The sequence below is a fragment of the Pleurodeles waltl genome, chromosome 11 (assembly GCF_031143425.1).
Source record: "Pleurodeles waltl isolate 20211129_DDA chromosome 11, aPleWal1.hap1.20221129, whole genome shotgun sequence".
In the NCBI taxonomy this organism is placed as follows: domain Eukaryota; kingdom Metazoa; phylum Chordata; class Amphibia; order Caudata; family Salamandridae; genus Pleurodeles; species Pleurodeles waltl.
Genome location: NC_090450.1, coordinates 637779998 through 637801224, shown reverse-complemented (window position 1 = coordinate 637801224; position 21227 = coordinate 637779998). Strand labels below are relative to the sequence as shown.

At 42.1% G+C, this 21227-nt stretch overlaps 1 protein-coding gene and 1 long non-coding RNA gene across 2 annotated transcripts in view; one reads left to right on the top strand and one right to left on the bottom strand.

Moving 5' to 3' along the window:
• PPP2R2A (protein phosphatase 2 regulatory subunit Balpha) overlaps positions 1-11463 on the bottom strand; it is a 422643-nt gene extending 411180 nt beyond the window's left edge. Inside the window, exons 1-2 of the mRNA XM_069214156.1 lie at positions 11115-11463; positions 1839-1913 (exon numbers count right to left, since the gene is read on the bottom strand). Of these exons, the coding sequence (XP_069070257.1) occupies positions 1839-1913; positions 11115-11121 (82 nt within the window). The 5' untranslated portion in view covers positions 11122-11463. The remainder of the gene's footprint in view (positions 1-1838; positions 1914-11114) is intronic.
• Positions 11464-11652: 189 nt separating this feature from the next.
• Positions 11653-15460, top strand: LOC138265946 (uncharacterized). The gene is made up of 3 exons (XR_011199442.1): positions 11653-11789; positions 13724-14103; positions 14502-15460. It is a non-coding gene; the product is annotated as an uncharacterized lncRNA (long non-coding RNA).
• The last annotated feature ends 5767 nt before the right edge of the window (positions 15461-21227 follow it).

The window sequence follows — 21227 nt, the reverse complement described above, 5'->3', positions numbered from 1 at the left end:
GAGATGCAAATATTTGCAGAAGCTTGAAAGCAAGATTGAGGATTCTTTGATTTGAAAATCAAAACATTCATTACCAAAATGCAATAAGGGAAAAAAAAAAACATTTTGCTAAGTTGCTGTGAAATGCTGGCATAATTAGGGAGGCTATTATCAGAGCCCTTATATAATGAGGTTGCTTCCATGGTTTGTCACCGTACTACATGGCATCAAAGGGACAAGTGGATTTTGTTACAAGATAAGTAGTTATGAAGCAACCTGTCCCCTGGACAAGTAGATATTTTATTAAACTACACACCCCTGTACCAGGTATCTGTTCTCTTTTGAGGCAATCCATTTCTCAAATGGCATTAATGGTCTCTGTGCATGCAATTTAACAGAGGGATATTGTCCAGTACCTGAGCTGTATATATTGTATGCCATATAATTCACGGAGGCCACGCTCTCCTTTTAGTCTGTTAAAAAAAAAAAAAATTGGTGGTGGCATATCCATTTACTTCATAATATGTTGTAGTGGTGGGGGGCTTATATGTGTGGGGGGGGGTAGTCCTTGAGGTTTGATTTGATAAGTTACAAGCACTCACTGCTAGCCTCCAGGTTGTAGGCACCAGAGCTGAGCATTGCTACATTGTTGCTTTTCATAAAAGTAATAAAAGAGAAGTGAGATGGCGGTGATGATTGAAAATCCAACATATTAGATATTTAGCCATTAATACAGTACTTGAGATGAAAAGATCTTGAAAACGGAAGGCCTAGGCAATATTAACAACAGATGTGGTTGCTAAAGAGGCAGTACAAGCGCAGAGGTGTCAAAATATATGCGGTGTGTCCCGAATGGAAGAAACAAGTTGCATATTTTGACGATGTACTTTTAGCAGTGCAACCAGTCAGATGGTGGAACTAGTCACTGCCTACTTTCACTGAAGATACCTATCCTGAATAGTACCCAGTCCTTAAGTTTCTTGAATCATTAACCTGCCCAAATCAATATGGCCATCAAGCAGATGCCACTGGCAACAATATTACTGACTGATAGGGTCAATTTAACTGTGAATGAACAATCCAATATCTCTAGAAATTATCATTGACGTCCTTTGAAAGAGGATTCAGCAACTAGAGAAACCTGCACTCATGCTTGCTTGCCACGTGGATATAACATTAAATTAAAGAGAACTTGTGCTGACGACTGCTGGCCAGGTATGCATCAATTAATACTGGTTGACTGCAATGGCTGGAAGAGCCAACTCACCAACTTCAATTCAACTATAGAATGTAGCTGATCATTTATCCTGTCAACTCTGTTCCCCCTCATCACCACTGTAATGAAGAGCATATTCGAAAGTATTTTTTAAATATACAAGTTGACTGAGCAATACAAGTGGTACCTCTCTCAGATCCCTCTACCAACTGCTGCACTTTGCTCCATCCCACCACACCATGCACATAAACAAAGTATATATACAGACTACCACAGTAAGTAGTGTAGATGCTCCACGAACAAGACAAACTTAGGATCTTAAGCAAAATGCTAGTTAATTGCAAGGGTTCCCAACTCACACAAAAGTAGAACCGAGGAGACACTGCAGCCCCCTGGCCCCCTTCAATATTTTAACAAACAAAAGAGTATCTATCCATAGCATGTAAACGGCCAACAAAATGAAACCTGAAAACACTACACATGATAAATGTGTTACTTGACATGGTTTACTCCAGGGTGATAGGTTCTGCAGTGACCACTTCAAGTAAGGAATATACAGTTCACTTATGTCTTGATCCATCAGACACCTTGCAAAAAATAAATTTCAAACTCAGACTGGTAAATATGCCAGATTAGAACGTACCTTCTGCAACATCGTCATCTACTGCCCCTTTAACCTGAGAAAAACACCACTGGATATCGTTCCCTCCTCCAGCACCTAAAGAGAAAAAGGACACCAATTAGCAACTGGTTTGTCTCATCAATAGGTTAAAGGTGGGTTTGTTATTGACACCTCAATCGCAAGTATCCAAACACCTGCCGAACCACACCAACAGCTATGCAACACTGACAAAAAAAAAAAGTTTACTGCTGAATACAACTTCTCTTTCGCCAAACTTGACATCTATCTACCAGGAAAATATTTTCCAATTTACCTGAATACCAATGGACGAAACATATTTCATACAAAAATCAAAATACCCCAACGATTTAGTACTACAGAACAAAGATTGTACTTTGTGTTTATGCAAGGAAAAAGGAAAAAAAAATACAAAAAACTATTTCGCAACCAAGTGCATATTTACATTAAAACAAATAATGAATGGGTTAGCGGTGGGATAGAAGACAGAGGCACAAAATAAATAAAACTGTTCTGAAATAAATGATGGCATTCAATAAAAGACCAATGGTAGAGAAAACTTAAAAAAACATCACTACCAGGAGCAAAATGATGAATCATCGGAACAATCAGACACGTTTCAAGTTGAATGGCAAGGTAATTGGCACCCCCATCTGAATCTGCAAGGAGGATTCAACTAGCTCTCACAAGCCCACTAAAAGGCTGTCAGAGAGAAATGTTCACGATAGCGCAGAAAATACTGTACTAAAAAGCAGTGAGCAATAATGTACGTATTGAAAGGCAATTTACATAAAATGGGAGATTATCATTAAAAATATTAGGTGTGCCATTCATTGTAAAAAAGAATGAAAATCTAAGAAGAGATCGTTGAGCACTATTGAAAACGCCAAAGAATAAACCTATTTAACAGATTACAGCCACACAATGCATCCAAGAACACTGGCGGAGTACTCGTTCTTCAGTGCACAGATTTCCCCACTCCCTACAACCATGTTTGGCCCACATGCAGAATTAAAAATACATTTTTAAAAAATCCTAGAATGCATGGATCACCAGACCCACCTGTCATCCTACCCCCATCTATGCTAAAAACGCACCTACCAAGCTGTCCACTAGTGAAAGGTATTCTTTCCTTGTGCATCCGAGCCATTTATCAACAGAAACTTCATGAAGACAGATTTAGCCTGATTGAATGGCCCACCTCAATGTGTGTTACATGCAAGAAGCTTTGTGCTGCCCAACGGGTGTATGGTTTAGATATTGGTCAGAGTTCCCCAACAGCATTTAATGCATTGTCCAAAAGCCTAAAATCTATATTTTTATGTAAAAGCCTACATTGCACCTGTGTTCCTTGACACTGAAGGACACTACTGTGCAACTGTGCAAGAACAGAATGAGTCAATCAGGTAATCCAGCTGCTGAAGTGGGCTGACCCCCTGTACCATGCAATGGTGGGCAGGTGCAAAATGTGAATGACAACAGTAGACCAATGGATGATAAATGAATGAAAGACCCTGTACATATGGGTGTATCTGTCTTGGCTAAAGCCAGACAATCAAAGTTAGCTGAGACAGCAAATTATGTTAATTTAGTTCAAGTTAAAAAGGTTTAAACCATCAAAATGTTTAGGTTATATAAATCTGATCACGTGAACCTTGATGTATATTTATTATACCAAAACGGTGGAGCATGTTTTATTCTTTTGCCCAGCTTATTCTGGATACAGTGGGAAATGGATTCTTCCACTATGTCAAAACTTGACTATTAGGGATTATAGAGCAGTGCTAAGAATCCTGAAAAGTGACACTAGGCATCCCATAGTTTTTACAGTTTCCCACTTTCTGATACGTATGTGGCAGGCTAGGCAAAAAAAGCGGTGCAAGTACAGTGGGTCATCTTTTGGTGATTGTTAGATAACTATTTTTAATGTCCCCATTAAGTTTATAGTGCATAAAATATTTGTTGGTTTTTTTTAGGCACTTGTGAGGATATTGCCCCGTATGGTGGTATATCACCAAAATAACCACTACAAATACATCTTAGTTATTGGCATGTCGATTGACTGAATTTTAACAAACTGATAGTACATATTTCATACTGTAATGATTTTAAGTGTTTTTATGGCTTTATAGCCGAATAAAGATTTATAACATATACATAATGGTTGACCTTAACACCTGAAGTACCTTAACACTACTAAAACGTTAATAGCAAAGCTGGGGGAGATAATTCATTGACAAAACTCCTTAAGGGTTTGCATTGGGACACTCAAGCTCAAGTTCATCATGGTCCTGACGGGGAATGCACGTCCCTTTTCAAGATTCATAATGGGGTTAGACAGAGTTGCATTATAGCTCCTTTTCTATTCCTCTTCTATATTAATTATTTGGACCAACTACAGCAGGCCAAAAGGAAAGACTTGCCAAGGATAGGAGATTGGTCAGTGTCTGTATTCCTTTGCGCAGACGATACTGTGCTATTGTCGTGTACTTCAAATGAGCATCAGCTTTTGCTGGACTCCTTTAATGAGTTCATGAGGGACTTGAAGCTAAGGGTCAATCATAAGAAATCATAAGTTATGACCTATGGTTCTAGAAATACTAGAACATGCAGGTTTACCATTGATGAATTCACAAATTTTAACTATCCTGGGATCATGTTGGATATCAATTTTAAATGGGATATGCTTTTGACTCCGAGAGGGCTCAAAATGGAAAATGCAGCTGACGCCATATTTAAATTTGCTAAGAGACTCCATCAAAAGCCCACCAAAGAACTTGTCTCCCTTTATAATGCTAAATGCTTTTCTGTAGGCACTTACAGGGATGGAGTTTGGGGTATGTGGCCTGCGGATGCTTAAAAACTATTGAAAACAAATTTCTCAGCAGACTGTTAGCAGTCCATAGAAGTACTGCCAACATTATTGCCCACGCTGAGGTTGGCCTCCCTTATATTGAGGATGTGATCAAAATGGCAACACTTTTACTGTGGGTGGACATTTGGAGCATTCCCTTTACTAAATTCCCCCACCAAGTCCTCACAGACTACATTAAATTAGATCACTATTGCTTGGCTAGCTTATATTAGCAAATCCATCCTAGATCTTGGCGTTCCTCATTTATTAATTTCACCATGTGAAATTGATAGTAATTCGAAGCCCCCTATACGATCTCTTTTCCAAACCAACAAGAACTCAATAAGGATAAATAAGTCTCAGGCCATGGATACTGTTCGTTACCATATGGCGATTACAGCTATTGAACGCGTTTAACTATATTTAATTTGGGTTCCCAACCAGAAGCACAGATTTCACCCACTTCGTTTTAGGATGTGCACAGTTCAATTCCTGGTAGCTTTCCCACAACAGGGCAGCTGGTTTTCCTCCCTGCCCTGCTCTCCTTGTGATAACATCTGCCAGCAATTTTTTATCCATTTTAAGTTTTTTTTATAGTTTTTACACTACCCCCGAGCACAATTCTTATATCCGATCTTACGCATTAAAAACTCCAGATCGGCTAGATTAAGTCATAACATTCCTGCAGGGTCTGGGCACAGTTAATCTGTCATGATGTAATTAGCTACATATGTAATCCCCTTAGACTCAGAAGAGGCACAAGGGCTCATCCAGCTCTGCAGTCTTAAGTTTTTTGTTTTTTTTAACCAAGTCCAGTAATTTATCAGCTCTGAACTGTTTTTACAGCGTCTCTTGTTTTATTGATATATTGTTTGTATTGCTTGTATTTAAGCGTATGTTTTTAGATTTGGTGTCTTTGATGGCTATGGTAGCCGAACAAAGTATTTTGACTGACTTATTGATAATAAACTGCAATCATACAAAGTGCTCACAGTCTAGGCAGCACAATGTCTAAATGACTGGTGTGAATCTGACAGCATTTTAGAAGGGACAAACATTTAAAACAGGTCCAGAAAACATATGTTAGAGTAGCAGTAACATTTATAGATCCACGGGTTAATCCTTCAATAACATAAAAGAAATCTGCTCGCTCAAACCCACTGGTTCATTTTACAAACTCATGGTAAACCCTTACATCGGAAAAAAAACGCCTGTATCTAACACCATAAGTAGCCAGTGGGAAAGCAAGTTTTGCTGCAAGCTTAAAACTAGGACCACTCTGTTGCACAGAAAATATTTGTTATTGCTTGCACACTAAACATACAATATGCCTGTGTAAGAAACAAGCATGAAACATGTAAAATATATAGATTAATCTAGCGCAAAACTCATGGTGTGGGAGTCACTGACATTTACTCTTCAATCATTAGATTTTCGTAATTGTACAATCACACTGTTTAGTAGCAAAAGCCAAAAACTGCATCTTGTGACCTAATAAAGTGCAAATCACGCAAATTCGTCTGTGGTAAAATACCGACAGTTTTCACTTTAGTACCACCAAGTCAGGAAGCACAACACCCAAAAAACTATGTTGCAAATTATCATTTTTTTCCACTGGAGAAACCAACCACATCTAAGTGGTGCATAAAGAGTGTACTCTACTGAAATGCTGAGCTTAGGGCGTTTACGATTTTGGTAGACTTGCAAGCCACGTCCAAGAAATAAAAAACGCAAGATGGGAAGCTTTTGCAATTGGGGTCTATAGAAGATTTGCCACTCCATGGCTGCCTCTGATAATTATTTTCGTTCCATGCCTCTCAGTCATGCCAGAGATGTGTGCCACAGTTGTGATATTATAACAAGCATCTTGACAAATGTATTTTTTTTTCTTCTCAGAGACACAACTAACCCTTGGTTGGTTTATCAGAGCCTGAATAAAACAATTAAGCAGTGCAGTAAAAATGTATGTGCCACATAAGTATGCAGCAAAAAGTTTTAATATGGCTCAAATATATAACTGGAAAAGACTCCAAGGGTTTTCTGCAACGGTATGCGGTAACTGAGACCTAATTAAAGAAGGATACCAGATGCTCCACCTTTGAGCAACCACACCAGAACGCTTCGCAGGTTGCCGTATTCAGTACATTGCCAAAAAGAGTATTCCGTCCATAGTTTCTTTTTAAGTGAGATGCACCAACTACAATGGGTATACCCAGATGTGGGTCCCTTAATTGCTGTTTCATTGTACTATAGTTGCACTTCAGTGAGATGACCCATAAAATGCCAAAAAAACGCTGTAGGTGCTTGTGTAGGACAGTGCCTATCACAGAAGGGCCAAAAGTGGTAACAGAAGGCTGCTCTTTGTCTGATGAGGCGCAGTGGGCAAAAAAAAAAAAAAAAAAAAAAAAAAAAACGATTGACTAGAATGTGATCCAAGTGACGGCATGTGGCTTAGACAGATTGTAAACATTCCAATAATCACTTTTTTCCTAAATGAAATCTAAAGTGTGACACGTACAGCCAGATAGGAGCCCCCTTCTCACTTTCCCACTAATCTCAAGTTGCATCTCTTGTGAGGTCTAAATATGTTCAGACTGGTCTGGCTTTGCGCATTTGCACTTCCAATTGGCATACTTTCTCTATTTTAGAGAAGTGTCTCTGCTCAATAACAGGTGGACAGCAAACGATATTTAAAAAATAAATACATAAAAAAAAAAAAACATGTTAACAAGAGACATTCACACTGTGGTTCCCATTGGCAAAACTTCGTACCTGAATGCAAATAACTTGTTAATGCCTAGTTCACAAAACCAGGGTTCAATTTTGTCTCACTCAGGCATAATTTTAACCCCTCGTACAAAGATGAACTAAACATGAAAAGCGTTTCATCAGCCATCTCACAGGTGTGAAAGCTGAACTAATTACAAATAAATTCACATTGATTAATGGTTAAGAATTTACATGAATTAGGCTAACCGTAGAAAAGAATGTGCCCACCATAACATATGACAAGAATTCGTACTTCCGGTTTAAATAATAATGTGCGTAGAATAAAATAAATGAGTGGGTCATAACGTATTAATACTACGTATTTGCAGAGAATAGTCAAGTATAGGGGTTTTGGGCCTAGTCGACCAAGACTCGTGTTAAGTTTCATGGCATAAATAAATGCTCATAAATGTTTTGTGAAAGCAGAGAATTAATGTTGCCCATTGTTCACACAGATACCTTAAAAACTCTCTCATGAGAAATGCTTGCTGTAATGCTCTGTACTAGACGTTGACACACTGTAATTCTGATGCGTGAGAAGCTAAGGTTCTCAGGAGCTGACAATGGTTGTACTGACTGTTTTCCGCCGTAATGCGCAATAAAAGTTACCTCACGAAGCCGACGATGGGAATGGGAGAAGAGGAGCCAATCATCGACATGTGAAAGACTGTCTAGTTATATTTCAGATTTAGAGACTATTGGTCCTACTGCGAACGCACGATTTCCTGACCAATGATGGTGGGAGAAAATACTTTAGGGAATTTAGTATATTCAGACTATACCTTGCAGAGCAGTTAACCATTCTTTTCTATTCTTGTCTGAGTCCTGTTCATGGAGCACCGCAGTTCCAGATGTCTTTTCCCCTTAAATATCCTCAGAGAAATTGAGTTAATGTCGTCAATGCTGGGTACTTAGTACAATGTTTCTAAAACGGTTCAGTAAACTGAGAGCCCAACCGTGGCTGACCCATTCCCTTTTCCTGTCCCGTTCCTGAAGCCGACCAGACGGATGTCCAACTGACAAAGAGAAATCACAGCTTGCTGATCTACTGAGGAGAGGTATAATGAAATGCTATTGCTTTTGCTAAATGTTTTATTCTTCTCCTAGGTACCTACCACTATTTAGTAAAGCCCTAGTTAGGTGTTTTCTAAATTAACTTTTGACTGAATTACTTTTTGCATGAAGTCCAAACATGCCATTCTAATTGGAGGGCTAAAATGTCACGTGCTTACAAATGTCATCAACTAAGAATCAATTTTTTTTAACATGTCGAATCTAGATGTATGCTATCTCTGTTGTTCAGTTATTGATGCTATTAATTTGCACTAACTCTTGAATGTTTAATTATCAATGCTCTAGTTAAATTGAGATTCTTTCCACGCTTTGGTCAGCCTGTGTTGTTTGTATATGCTTATCATTTGGTTTTGAGACCAATCTACGTGATATTTAGCACTGTAAATATAGGGAAATAAACTTTCTAATTATACTAACAGGCGTGGTTATTCTTGGCCACATAGGTCCTGGGGCGTAGAGATTACTGATTCAAAGTCTTTGAAAATTGATTTGTTGTTCATGTTATGTTGTTGCTGATCAGATTTTGATTAAGGACTGTGTAAGGTGGAATCACTAAGCGCAGTCAAAAAGGTCCACCGAACCACTATTGCGCCCCCTTATAAGTAAATTAGCAGATAACAAATAAGGTTAGATGCGCTCACATAGGCCAAACTAAAATTATGAGTTCAGCGGAAATACCAAATGGCCTTCCAAACGAGAGGCGTCATGTGCTTCAAACAGGCAAATTATCCACGTGGAACAGAGAAGCATGAAGAAGTCAACACGTTTTATGTGGTTAATTCCACAAAGTTCCTGTAATCACTCCTGTTACTTCTTCAACACTGGAATTATCGGGACAACACCCCCCCCCCCCCCCACCCCGTTAGAATAAACTGTAAATCCAGGACGGGTGATTATAAGCCACTCAAGGCCCTTCAGTCTCCATCAGTGATCTGATATGTGCAGCTCATCCTCTCATGTTTCGGTATGATCTTGTCAACAACTTAAAAGCAGACCAACAACGCGCCACACTGGAAGAAGTTCTCCAGACCACCAGCACACTCCCATCCTCTACGAAAATAAATTACCACTAATTTTTTAAACCTCTCTCCAGAGGCTCTGAAAGAAAAAAACAATTTTACCATTCTTTCCATCAAAAGACTACTAAATTCTCATCTTTTCTGGTTGTTGCCTAACTATACTAGGTACTTATTCGGGGAACTCACTGTTTTGACACCGCTTTATTCAGCCCAGTGTATTTCCATCAAGGTCAGTGAACCTGAAATATCTTTTTAAAATTATTGGTTTGCAAATTGCTCTTGCAACCAAGACACCAACGTGCACTCAAGGATACTGCAATCTTGATCGAATTACCCGAACAGTCGTAGTCAAATTTTGAATACAATGGGTAGCAATATTTAGTGCCAAGATACATAAAAGTCTATGTGGGCCCCCTTCTCAGAAATACATTCATTATGTAGCTCCTAAGTGTCTAGTCAACTTGAAGTATATGTCAAGGCTTTATACGCACATTGCCCACTTTGTGGCACACGTTTCTGATACATCATTGGTAAGAAAGCCAAGTAAGGGTATCGACTCTTATTGTAAGAAGCTCAAAGGAGCTGTTCAACAGCATGGAAGAGAGTAGACTACATTTTATCTTTAGACGTGGACTGCAAACACTACGGGGTGCTCTAATGCTACTAGATCTTTACAAAAACCAGGTGTAACAATGCTTCCACTGCCTAAAACCTGACTCTGTAGAAGTCTCATGCACAAGACTACAAATTACCCCCGAAAGTCGAGTCAGTACGAGATGCTTCGCGGATACTTTGCAAAGCTAAAAAAAAAAAAAAAAAAAAGGAAATTGTTATCCATTTGGTCGGCGTTATCAACGTCAATCTCACGCTTGGCCGGGAGAAAGGAATATCTGTAAGGTTGATGAAGGCAAGTTTATCAGTAATAAGAACAGGAGCAACTATTTGTCGGATATCTTCAGTAAGTAGTTCGCAGATCGCTCCTGAAGCAGCATAGCTAGTCTGAGCAACAGTCGTAATTTTCGGACCAGCACCAGATTTCCGAAGATATAGATTTTACATGATACCCTAGAAGTAAATGCTGTAAACCAATAAACATACAATTTCACTCGCAGAATAACATAACTACGATAAAATGTTTTGGCAGAACGCTAATGTGGACACAAGGGAAGTATCTAGAGAAAACGTGTGCCCATCCTATCGTGATACATCAGCCTTTGAGCACAGGTTCATCTCTGGTCACGAAAGTCAGTTTAAAAGTGCACAGGCCATCTCTTGTCCATTCTTAACTGACTGTTCACAGCACATCCATCTTTGGATGCCCAAGCCCTGAGGGGGCCTCCTTCCTCTCTATGCACTACCGAGGCTCTGTATGTAGGCACAGGTCATTTCATGAGTGTGTGCACACGTCAAACTATTGAAAGAATGACAAATTCACCCCATGCTCTTGCTGGGCAAAAGTCCTCCTCATACCCTTGACACAGACCCCATCGATGGCACCTCACCGACTGTCTACACATATATGTAAGGCCCGCCTGCACACTGCAGCCCGCAAAGCCACCATACCTGCCATGCTGCTGCTGCACGGTGACCCCGCACCAGGGGCGGGGCTGAGGGTTTCGGTACCCGGCCTCCTCCTCTTTCTGCTGGTGATCCTCGGGCCGGGGAGCGCAGCGGGAACTCCCGTCCCCGTTTCCTAAGGAGTGTCTCCTCCGGGGTGATTACTGCCGGGCTGTCCCTCTCTCAGAATGTATCTCTTTCAAGGTGCATCAAAATGAAAAGCAGGTAGCCTCTCCTCTTGCCCTCCAAAGCTCTTTCCTCGCCGTCTCTCTTAGGACGCCCCTCCTAGCTGTCCTACCTTCTGCCACCCAGCAGCAGCAGCACCTCCTCCACCACTACTTTCAAAATGGCGCCCGCTCGCTCCACGGACGACGTCACCGCAGGGCGGGGGACACAGGGTGGAGGTCACGCGCAAGAAGTGGTCTCGCATCCGCCCGGCCTCTCTTCCGCGCGCGCTCACGCTCCACGGACTAGGGAAAAGCTGGACCCGGACTGGAAGACCGGAAAGGGGCGTGTAGGTATGGACGGTCTCAGTTACGAACTCTGATTGGAGTACTGTTTCGCCCATGATAATTGAACTCTCAATATTGCGCATGCCCCTTTGGTGGCACAGGTGGTGCGCGCGTCACCTGAGACTGCTGGGAGGGGATCAGGCAGCACAAATACATGAGGAGTGATATGGTATTGTAGGAGAATTTAATGCACTAGCTCTTCTTTTTGCCTGATTCTAACAAGGCGTCTTACAGCTGGTCCCACCCATTTGCGACGTCCGTCGGAAAGCATTCCTCCAGTTTATACTTAGCTGCTCGTGACGTCGAAAGAGGACAGCCTAGGGTTTTGTAACTATTTTTTCACGTTTATTGTATGTTAAATCTGGCGACTCAGGTTATGCCTAACTTACTTTATGGAATTAGCAGCAGTCAGGTAGAAACTACAATACCCAACATGCCACAGGCAACCAAAATAAAACCCTTTTCGGCACAAAAAAGTGTGAATCTCTCTTCTGAGTCGGGTGTATTGCATGCATACCAACATTTTAGGAGTGGAAAGTGGGATATTAAAAAAAAAAAATAGGGTGAATGTATTTTCCCCATTAGACTTCTATTGAGGGCGAGGTAATTTCAAGCAGGAGAGGGTGTATTGGCATGTATAGTAATGGCATATATGGAACCTGCACTCTTCGGAGTTCGGTAACCTGTGGCAACAGTTTTCTTTACTCTTTTTAGGTCGAGTCTAGGTAGCATGCATGCGATGTCTGCAAGACCTGTTGTTTTCAGTAAAGGACTTTGATCCTACATGCTGCCTTACCATAGGCTTGTGGCTGCTGTGATTCCCTCAAGCACCCGTCCAGCTCTGGGTAGGCCACCGCCAGTATGTGGGCCATCAGGGGGGTCAGGTTCCGACGCGCACCCCTTCCTTGTTTGGAGGTCACACCCAGCTGGGCCTCCGAAGTCTTCCATGCCCAGCATCTCAGGTCCTCTCATCGTCTCTGACAGTGGGTGCTCCTCTTGCCATAGACCCCCAGGGTCTGCACGTCCTTGGCGATAGTACGCCTTCTTTTGATGGGCGCTGACCTGCAGAGGTAATACAGACAGGAGAACACCAGTACACATACAATACAGCCTGTCACACATATGGCCCACCAATCCCGTTTCCATCATCATTGGCACACACATCGGCCAGCACACACCATGTACACCACCACTAGACTTCCCCCCCCCGATGACACTATGCTTGCACACACATCTCCATGCATCCTTCCCAAATGCATCATGCCCAAAGTGTACTCACCTGTTGGTCTGGAGGCCCATAAAGCTGTCCGTACTGGGGTAGGACCCCATCCACCAATCGCTCCAACTCCTCCGAAGTGAAGGCAGGGGTCCTTTTCCTGGAAACAAGGGCCATGGTAGGTTCCAGACACAGGTCACAGCAGCACACCCACTGGAGGACAGGCATATTATACTCATCTATAGACTCGACTGGGCCACAATAACTGAGCTGTGTGCCCAATTAGAGCCAGACCTGATATCTGCTATCCGTCATCCCACTGGGATCCCCCCCTCTTGTGCAAGTGCTATCAGTGCTCCATTTCCTGGCAACTGGTTCTTTCCAAGTGACAGTGGGCTTGGCAGCAGGAATGTCACAGCCAATGTTCTCAATCATGCTGGCAAGAGTTTTGTCTGCCCTGGTAAAAAAACACATGTGCAGCTACATTTCGTTCCCCCAGGTGGAAGATTTTGCTACAGTGAAGGACGGATTCTATGCAATGGGACACATTGGGGCAATTGGCAGAACACATATTGCGTTTGTCCCCCACCCCCGCCAGAATGAACAGGGGTTCAGGAATCGTAAGAGTTTCCAGTCACTGAATGTGCAAATGATGTGCCTGGCAGACCAGTACATCTCCTACATCAATGCTAAGTATCCTGGGTCGGTGCCTGATGCCTTTGTTCTGAGGAATAGCAGCATCTCAAATGTGATGTCCCAACTACAGAGGCACAGGGTGTGGCTAATAGGTGAGCCATGGTCCCCACCCACTGTATGTTAGTGTATGCCTTCAGATGTCATCCCTATAGCATTGTGTGACGCTAAATGTTGTCCCTCAATACTTGCAGGTGACTCTGGCTACCCAAACCTATGGTGGCTGCTGACCCCTGTGCGGAATGGACAGGGGCAGAGGAACGTTATAATGAGGCACATAGGCAAACCAGAATGATCATCGAGAGGACCTTCAGCCTCCTGAAGGCCAGGTTCAGGTGCCTCCATCTGACAGGTGGATCCCTGTGCTACTCACCCGAGAAGGTCTGCCAGATAGTAGTGGCATGATGCATGTTGCACTACCAGGCCCTCAGACAGCATGTACCCTTTCTGCAGGAGGAAGAGACTGGAAATGCCCTTGTGGCAGCGGTAGACCCTGAGGACAGTGAGGATGAAGAGGCGGAGGATGAGGACAACAGAACATCAGTTATCAGTCAATACCTTTAATGACACACAGGTGAGACAGTGCAACTGACCATTCATCTGACTATTGGTGTATTCTGTGTGGCTGTAGCATGATGGTGAGAGGGCGTAGTTTAATATTACATATTATAGACGTGAAATGTTATGATTAACAATGCTGCATTAAATAAAATATTCATTGAAACATATTCATTAACGTAAAGGATTTTCATGTGTGTAAACTAATGTCAACTGTAAGAAATAATCGTTCATAGATTGGCAAAGCTGTGCACATTAAAACACATAAGACTACATTCGTTAGAACCATATATCTTAAGTTAGCGTGAGTCAAGGAAAACTGTGTAGCTCTCATATTAAAGCGTATTTTTCTGTCTCTTCAGTGTACTGACTTGCAAAAGACCATGACCCAGCGATTGTTCTTTTCTTCCCTAGTTTGCAACATCCTCCAATTCTCCCATCCGCATGTTAGTAGCTTCTAGCATAACAGATATATACTTCGAAACATTAATGGACACTTCCAAGGACGATGAAGCGAGAAGAAGAGAACTTTTGACCTGATATGTGCAAAGTCGATGAAGTAACCCCGGATGAGCCACCTACGAAAATACGTCAATTATGAAGACCAATTAGAAATTAGGGAATTATCAAGAAATGACAAAATGCATTACTTAATGTATAATTTGATAGGTTACCAATGGTGGGGTGTATAGACTGACCAATAGAATTTTGGGGGAATGTATTACGAAAAAGGGATAAAAACCCATGACACAGGAGACAAACAACATTAGGTAGGGAATGATATCGATTGCATCCCGAAACTCTGACACTCTATTTGGTGATTTGAGACCTAGATAAAACCATCCTTGCCCATAGACTGCCCCATTACACTTTTCTCCTTATGAGGAAAGTGACCCTTGCCTTTAACTTAGATAGACTGACGGTGATCTAACTGATGTCCTGAAGACGAAGACTGATCCTGTATGCTGACCTATCTTGAGGAGGGTAATGATAAATGTTGCTAATGAAATCTACTTACTTGCTTTTCTTTCTAGGTACCAACTGCTGTATGTTTTTAATTAGAGACCTTAATTAGATGTTTTTCCAAATTGATGTTCTAAATTGTTTTGCATGAAATTCAACATGCTAATGCTAATTAGAGGTTATATGAGGCATCCATTTCGACTGACAAACTGACGTGACTGACTTGGTGCTATGCTGAACTTGTATCTCTAGAAGGTTCTATGTATTACGATCTGCTTATAGCCAACTGATTGTTTATGTTTCTGATCTTTTCAATATTGAAAGTCTATCATGATTGTCATCTTGTGATTATGCTTATTTGCTTCTTGATTTTGAGATTGACGCATTTGCTATTAGATTGTAATCAATAGGGAATAAAACTCATAAAACTTCATTAAGGTGTGATTATTCATGACTGAAAGGTCATGGTTGCGCCAAAGGTTTATTAATGTCTAAAGTGGGATATATTTTGGTACTAACTATTGATAAAGTTATTGACATATTAATCGATATATTGATCAGTTGTGTCGTCCTGCGGTGTCTCACCACTGGGTCCAAAGATTCATCGGCCTAAAACGAGTCCTGATGTGTATAAATTAACATAGACGGACGCGTTAACAGTTCTGGTAGCAGAGTACGGTTTGGCCCTTGGAGGGGCCCTAGGACGGAGTTTCATTGTTTAATTTGTTTTTCTGTGATAATGCAATTTGGAGAGATGATGAGTTGCTAGATTCGCCATGGCTTTCCCGGGATCTCGGAGACTGCCTAAATGAGTTGGGAATGTTCTCGGCGCCATAGTATGTGTGGTTAGGGTCTTTGCGCTTATTAAATCTTATGCATTCTGCAGGTGGTTGTGAATATTTGAGTGCGATTAGGCCAAATTAAGTGTTATTTAGAAGGAGTAGGCGTACTCCACAGTATGAGAGTAGGAAAGTCGGCGTACTTCATGTGAATGCAGCGCTTATTGCTCAAAATTATCCACATGGTTGGTTGTTGTATACGGGCCTATTGAGGTCTAAGACTCCGGAGTATGATGTTAAATATGGTTTATGTTGTAATCTGTGCGGTTTAGTAGGTCAATCAGGCGTGGTTGACAAGTCAAGTTTCGAGTTATGATGCATGTGTGAAACCTTCGATGGAGATTTGACAAGTTCTAAAGTGCACTAGAAGGAGTCATTGACAAGTCGAGAGTAGGATTTGCAGGTCAAATTCTGCTTGAGTATGAGGGAACTGAGAAGGAGAGAGTAGCGGCCGAGGCTTCAAGTGAAATCTCTGTAAAGTTCTGAAGCGAATGTGTTACCCTTCCTGTAGTAAACCGGCAGATTTGTGTTGTCATTTAAGTGCTGGCAATAATTCGCATTAGTTTGTATGAGTTGTAAGGAGTTAGTAAGGTGTGGACAAGCCGCAAGACTTTGTCAGCTGCAGTGTGTGTGAGTGTGACGTCAGTGGTGCCGCGCTGAGATAGGTCAGATGCCGAGAAGGGTCGCGCACGGATTGGCTGCCGTCCGTGAGAGGCAATAGGTTGAGCAAAGGGTAGGTGAAGAGTGTCCTGGGAACTAAGCCGTTTTCTGATTAAATACAAAATAAAATGAATTTTGTTAAGGCATTCAAAAGCGCTTTGAAAGGAGATGTGTATATTGTTGCAACTGATGGGGAACCTACACCACCTGAGGGTACACCAGCTTATACGGTTATGGAGGAAAAGGGTGTTGCAACATGTTTTTGGATAAAACAATGGCGCAAATTAACAGAGAAAGAGGGGTGTCTAGCGTTTCCGGAACATGGAACATTTAATCTAAAGGTGTTAGAAAATTTGAGGTGGATGTTAAGTACGCAGAAACCACCTCCAAGACCGGCACAATATGAGGCTTTGGCGATTTGGGACCTGATGGCTCTTAAACATAGACAAGAAAGATTTCACAGAAGATTGACAAGGGCAGAAAAGTCCTATGCAGAGGCTAGATGGGATAATGAGAACAAAATGTGGAGACGAGGAATAGTGGATGGGTTAAAGCTGTTTCCGGCAATAACACAGGGAGAAGAGACACAGGGAAAGAAAGCTTCTTGCAAAACTGACAAAGATTCAGGCAAATTCAAAGAGAACAAAAGGCCCTGGGAAGAAGAGGATGATTCAGATGATGAGGCGTTTATGGATAGATTGTTACATGATCGTCCGCCACCGTATGCGGTGAACAACAGTGCTCCAAGTACTAGCTTGGATCCTGGGAACCAGACGAAGGAGAATGGCGTTACTGATACGGTGCAGACTAGCGATACAGCTTTGATACAGAATGGTGTCAGTGTACCCACTGCACCAGACTCGCCGATACAGTTGCAGCCTCCACCGCAGATAAAAAGAATTTACCCCGATGTGCCAGTACTCGAGACTACTACGAACTTGGTGGTGCCGCCGGACCCGATATATACAAAGCCTAGGTTAATACAGATTGAGTCAACTCCACAGTTAGTGTCACAACCGCCACAATTGATACCTGGGTATAACCCTGTAGCGGGTCCTTTGAAAGAACCTGCACCAGGGACATTAGAGCAGACCTATGGTGTCGCCGCTCCAAGAAGCTTGGGACCAGGCCAGACACCTGCCGCTATATCTCTACCTATTACTGTTGGTCCCCCAGTACCATTATATGCACAGGAGAAAACAGGGACATGCGAACAGGGGGTTATGACTCATGAAGCGATAAGAGGAGGGCCTATTAGAACTCCACAAATAATGACCCAGGGAGGACAGGTTTGCGAACAATCAAGACCCTTAATGGACCTCAGTCCAATAGGGGCACCTCTTGAGGCAATGCGACAAGCAGGGTTGGGAGTCCTGACTCCCCAAACTATGAGTACAAATACCTCATACACTCCAATGATACATGCAGGGAACATTTCACTACAGGGTTTTACAGTACAACAGTTGAATGAGTGGTTAGAGAAAACTTGCACTTCACAAAAGACTACAGTGACTACAGTCGAACCTGAAAAAGAAAAACAATATGAATACCTGAATCTAGTACGACTAGGAGCAGAAGCTGCTGAATTGGTGGATGGAACAATGGGAGTAAATAGGTTGGAATCTTACACTGAGGCAGAATTAAGGTACTTATGCCCTAAGATTACCAAAGAGGTAGGCAAAGTACACCAGAAATTAACAAATTTGGCAGACAAATACAATATAGACATTGGAAACACGAAACATTTGAAACGGAGTTACAGATTAGATTTTGACACGAAAGATTTTGAACACATGAGATCTGCAGGCATGAAGACACACTTGAAAGAGTTGCTGCAAAGCGCACAAATTTGGGGAGCACTAGAGAAATAGGAAGGCCGGTGGGCAAAGAAAAGAGATAAGGGAAAAAGAGATAGCCCAGGATCTAATGAAACAACAGTCACACCTAATTTAGACACAGTGAAAATCCTACCTATGAGAGAAACAGCTGGTGGTGTCTTGGTGCATGTGCCTTGGTCCAGGGGAGACATTTTGTCCTTTACAAATGATTATCCCAGGTTAAGAGAAAAACCGATTGAGTGGTATCAACAGACAGATAGATTCGTGAAGCTTGCGAAATGTCTCTGGGAAGACTTAAATACCTTGTTTGAGATTATTGTTCCGCCAGACTTGTGGCTCGAGTGCAAGAGAGGGGTAGATTGGCCCACAAAGGAACCGGCAAGGGATAAAGTGACTGGAGCACCTTCTGAAGAGGTGATGAAATATTATCATAAAGTAATTGAGTTTTTGAAACAAAAGGTGTCGCCGAAGGTGACTGATTGGCAGAAAATCGACCGGACCTCTCAAGAGGTAAAAGAGTCAATACATGCATATTATGAAAGGTTGTTGAAAGCATTCAAACATTACAGTGGTACTGAAACAATTGAACCGAAGGACATGAATCATCCTGTGTTCAGATTCGTCGAAGGTCTGAGACCGGAGGTCAGCCAAATGATAAAAAATCATCTGATTTGTTGGCAAGCTAAACCGATTGATGAAGTATTACAGTATGCAAAATACTGTAGTGACGAAATTGAGTTGAAGCAGAAAAAGTTGAAGGAGAAAGTGATGGTGATGCAGATAAGGGCTGCACAGGCTGGAATACAGGGAAATGGTGTTCAGCAAATGATACAGCAACAACCGCAATTGAATGGTGTGTTTCAGGCACAGCCGAGAGGTAGAGGTCGAGGGTTTGTGAACCGTGGTTCGGACATGAATAATGTCGTTATTCAAAATGATGGTCAAGGAGTGAAAAAGATGTCACCATGTCATGCGTGCGGGGGCGTGGGGCATTGGAAACGGGATTGTCCGAATATGATGCAGGATGGTACGGTTCAGCAGAGTATTAATGCCGGTACACTACAAAATTCACGAGGTCCAAGAATGAGACACCAGAATCAGAATTATCAAAATAATTTGGTGCAAATGTCAGGGGTGCAACCCATGCAGCAAATACAAATGCCGCGTTTCCAAACAGTGTCAGTACAACCAATACAACAGCAGATCCCTATGGTGCCTAGACAGCAAATGCAGTTACCCCTAGCTCCGATGGGACAGCAACAGGTGACACTTCCTCAGCAGGTCACAGGCCAGGTAACAAACCAAAACAACACTGTACAACAATTCCCATTAAGAGGTGAAAGTGATATGAATGAAGATTGGTCAGATGACAGCTCAGACAGTGAAGAGTGCAGGCTTGCAGCATCTCTAGAGGTAGACCAGAGAGGCCCATATGTGGAGGGAAAAGTAATGGGCTACAAAGTTTCATTTTTTGTCGACATATGAGCTACACGCTCTACGGTTCGCAGTGCAGAAGTACCGAGATTACCTCTCTCGGGGCGCACCATACGAGTGGTCGGTGTGGCTACCCAGTACCTGACTAATCCAATCACTGACCCAGTGCAGGTTGAAATCGGAAATTTTCAGGGCCTGCATAGATTTGTTGTGTGCGACTCAAGCCCAGTATCCTTGTTAGGAAGAGACTTATTATGCAAAACCAAATGTTCGATTACCTGTTCCAATGGTGGAATAGAGGTACAGACAAACAGTGATGATGAGGGAGATGAGGGTCAACTCATAGAAGAAGGAGGAGAGATGAATGAAGATTACCCTCTAATTACTCTATTCCCAGTGTTTACCTTGATCGATCTACCTGCTGATCTACAAGGATCCGTAACAGAGAAGGTGTGGGATTTGACTGGAAAAGAGGTCGGATTAATCAAGGGAGTAGGTCCAGTCAAGGTGCAGATAAAGCCAAATGCAGTGTTCCCACAAGTGCCACAATACCACATGACTCAGGATGTCCTTATTGAAGTAACACAGATAATTGCAGATTTTCTCAGACAGGGAGTCTTGAAAGAAGTCCTGAGCAGTCAGTGTAACTCTCCTATTATGGGTTTGAGGAAGCCCTGTGGAAAGGTTCGAATTGTGCAGGACTTGAGAAAAATAAACGAAATTGTGACAAAATGCTGCCCTGTGGTTCCCAACCCAGTGGTAATAATGTTCCAGGTTCCTTGTGATGCTGAATGGTTTACTGTAGTAGACCTATCACAAGCATTTTTCTCGATACCTCTTCACGAGGACAGCCAGTTTTTGTTCAGTTTCAAATTCCTGGATAAGGTGTACAGTTGGTGCAGAATTCCTCAGGGGTTTTCTGAGTCACCATCCATCTTCAATCAGATATTGAAGAAAGATTTGGAACCTCTTGTGCTGCCTTTCAATTCGACTCTTGTGCAGTACATTGATGATTTGTTGATTGCACCCAAAACCAGAGACAGCTGTAAATATGATACCATTGCATTGTTGAATCATTTGGGGAAGAACGGACATAAGGTGTCACCTAAAAAGCTGCAGTACTGTCAAAAAGAAGTGAAATATTTGGGGCATCTGATTGAGAAAGGGTCCCGAAGAATATCAAAAGAGAGAATAACAGATGTTTTACAAATGAATCCCCCAACAACAAAGAGAGATGTCAGGATGTTCTTGGGAATGGTGGGCTACTGTCGCCAGTGGATACCCAACTTCTCGATCATTTCAAAGCCCTTAATAAAACTGACAGGAAAAGAAGTCAAGGATGAACCATACACAATCACTTTGACAAAAGAAGAGCTTGAGTCATTTTTAGAGCTGAAAGAGTGCAT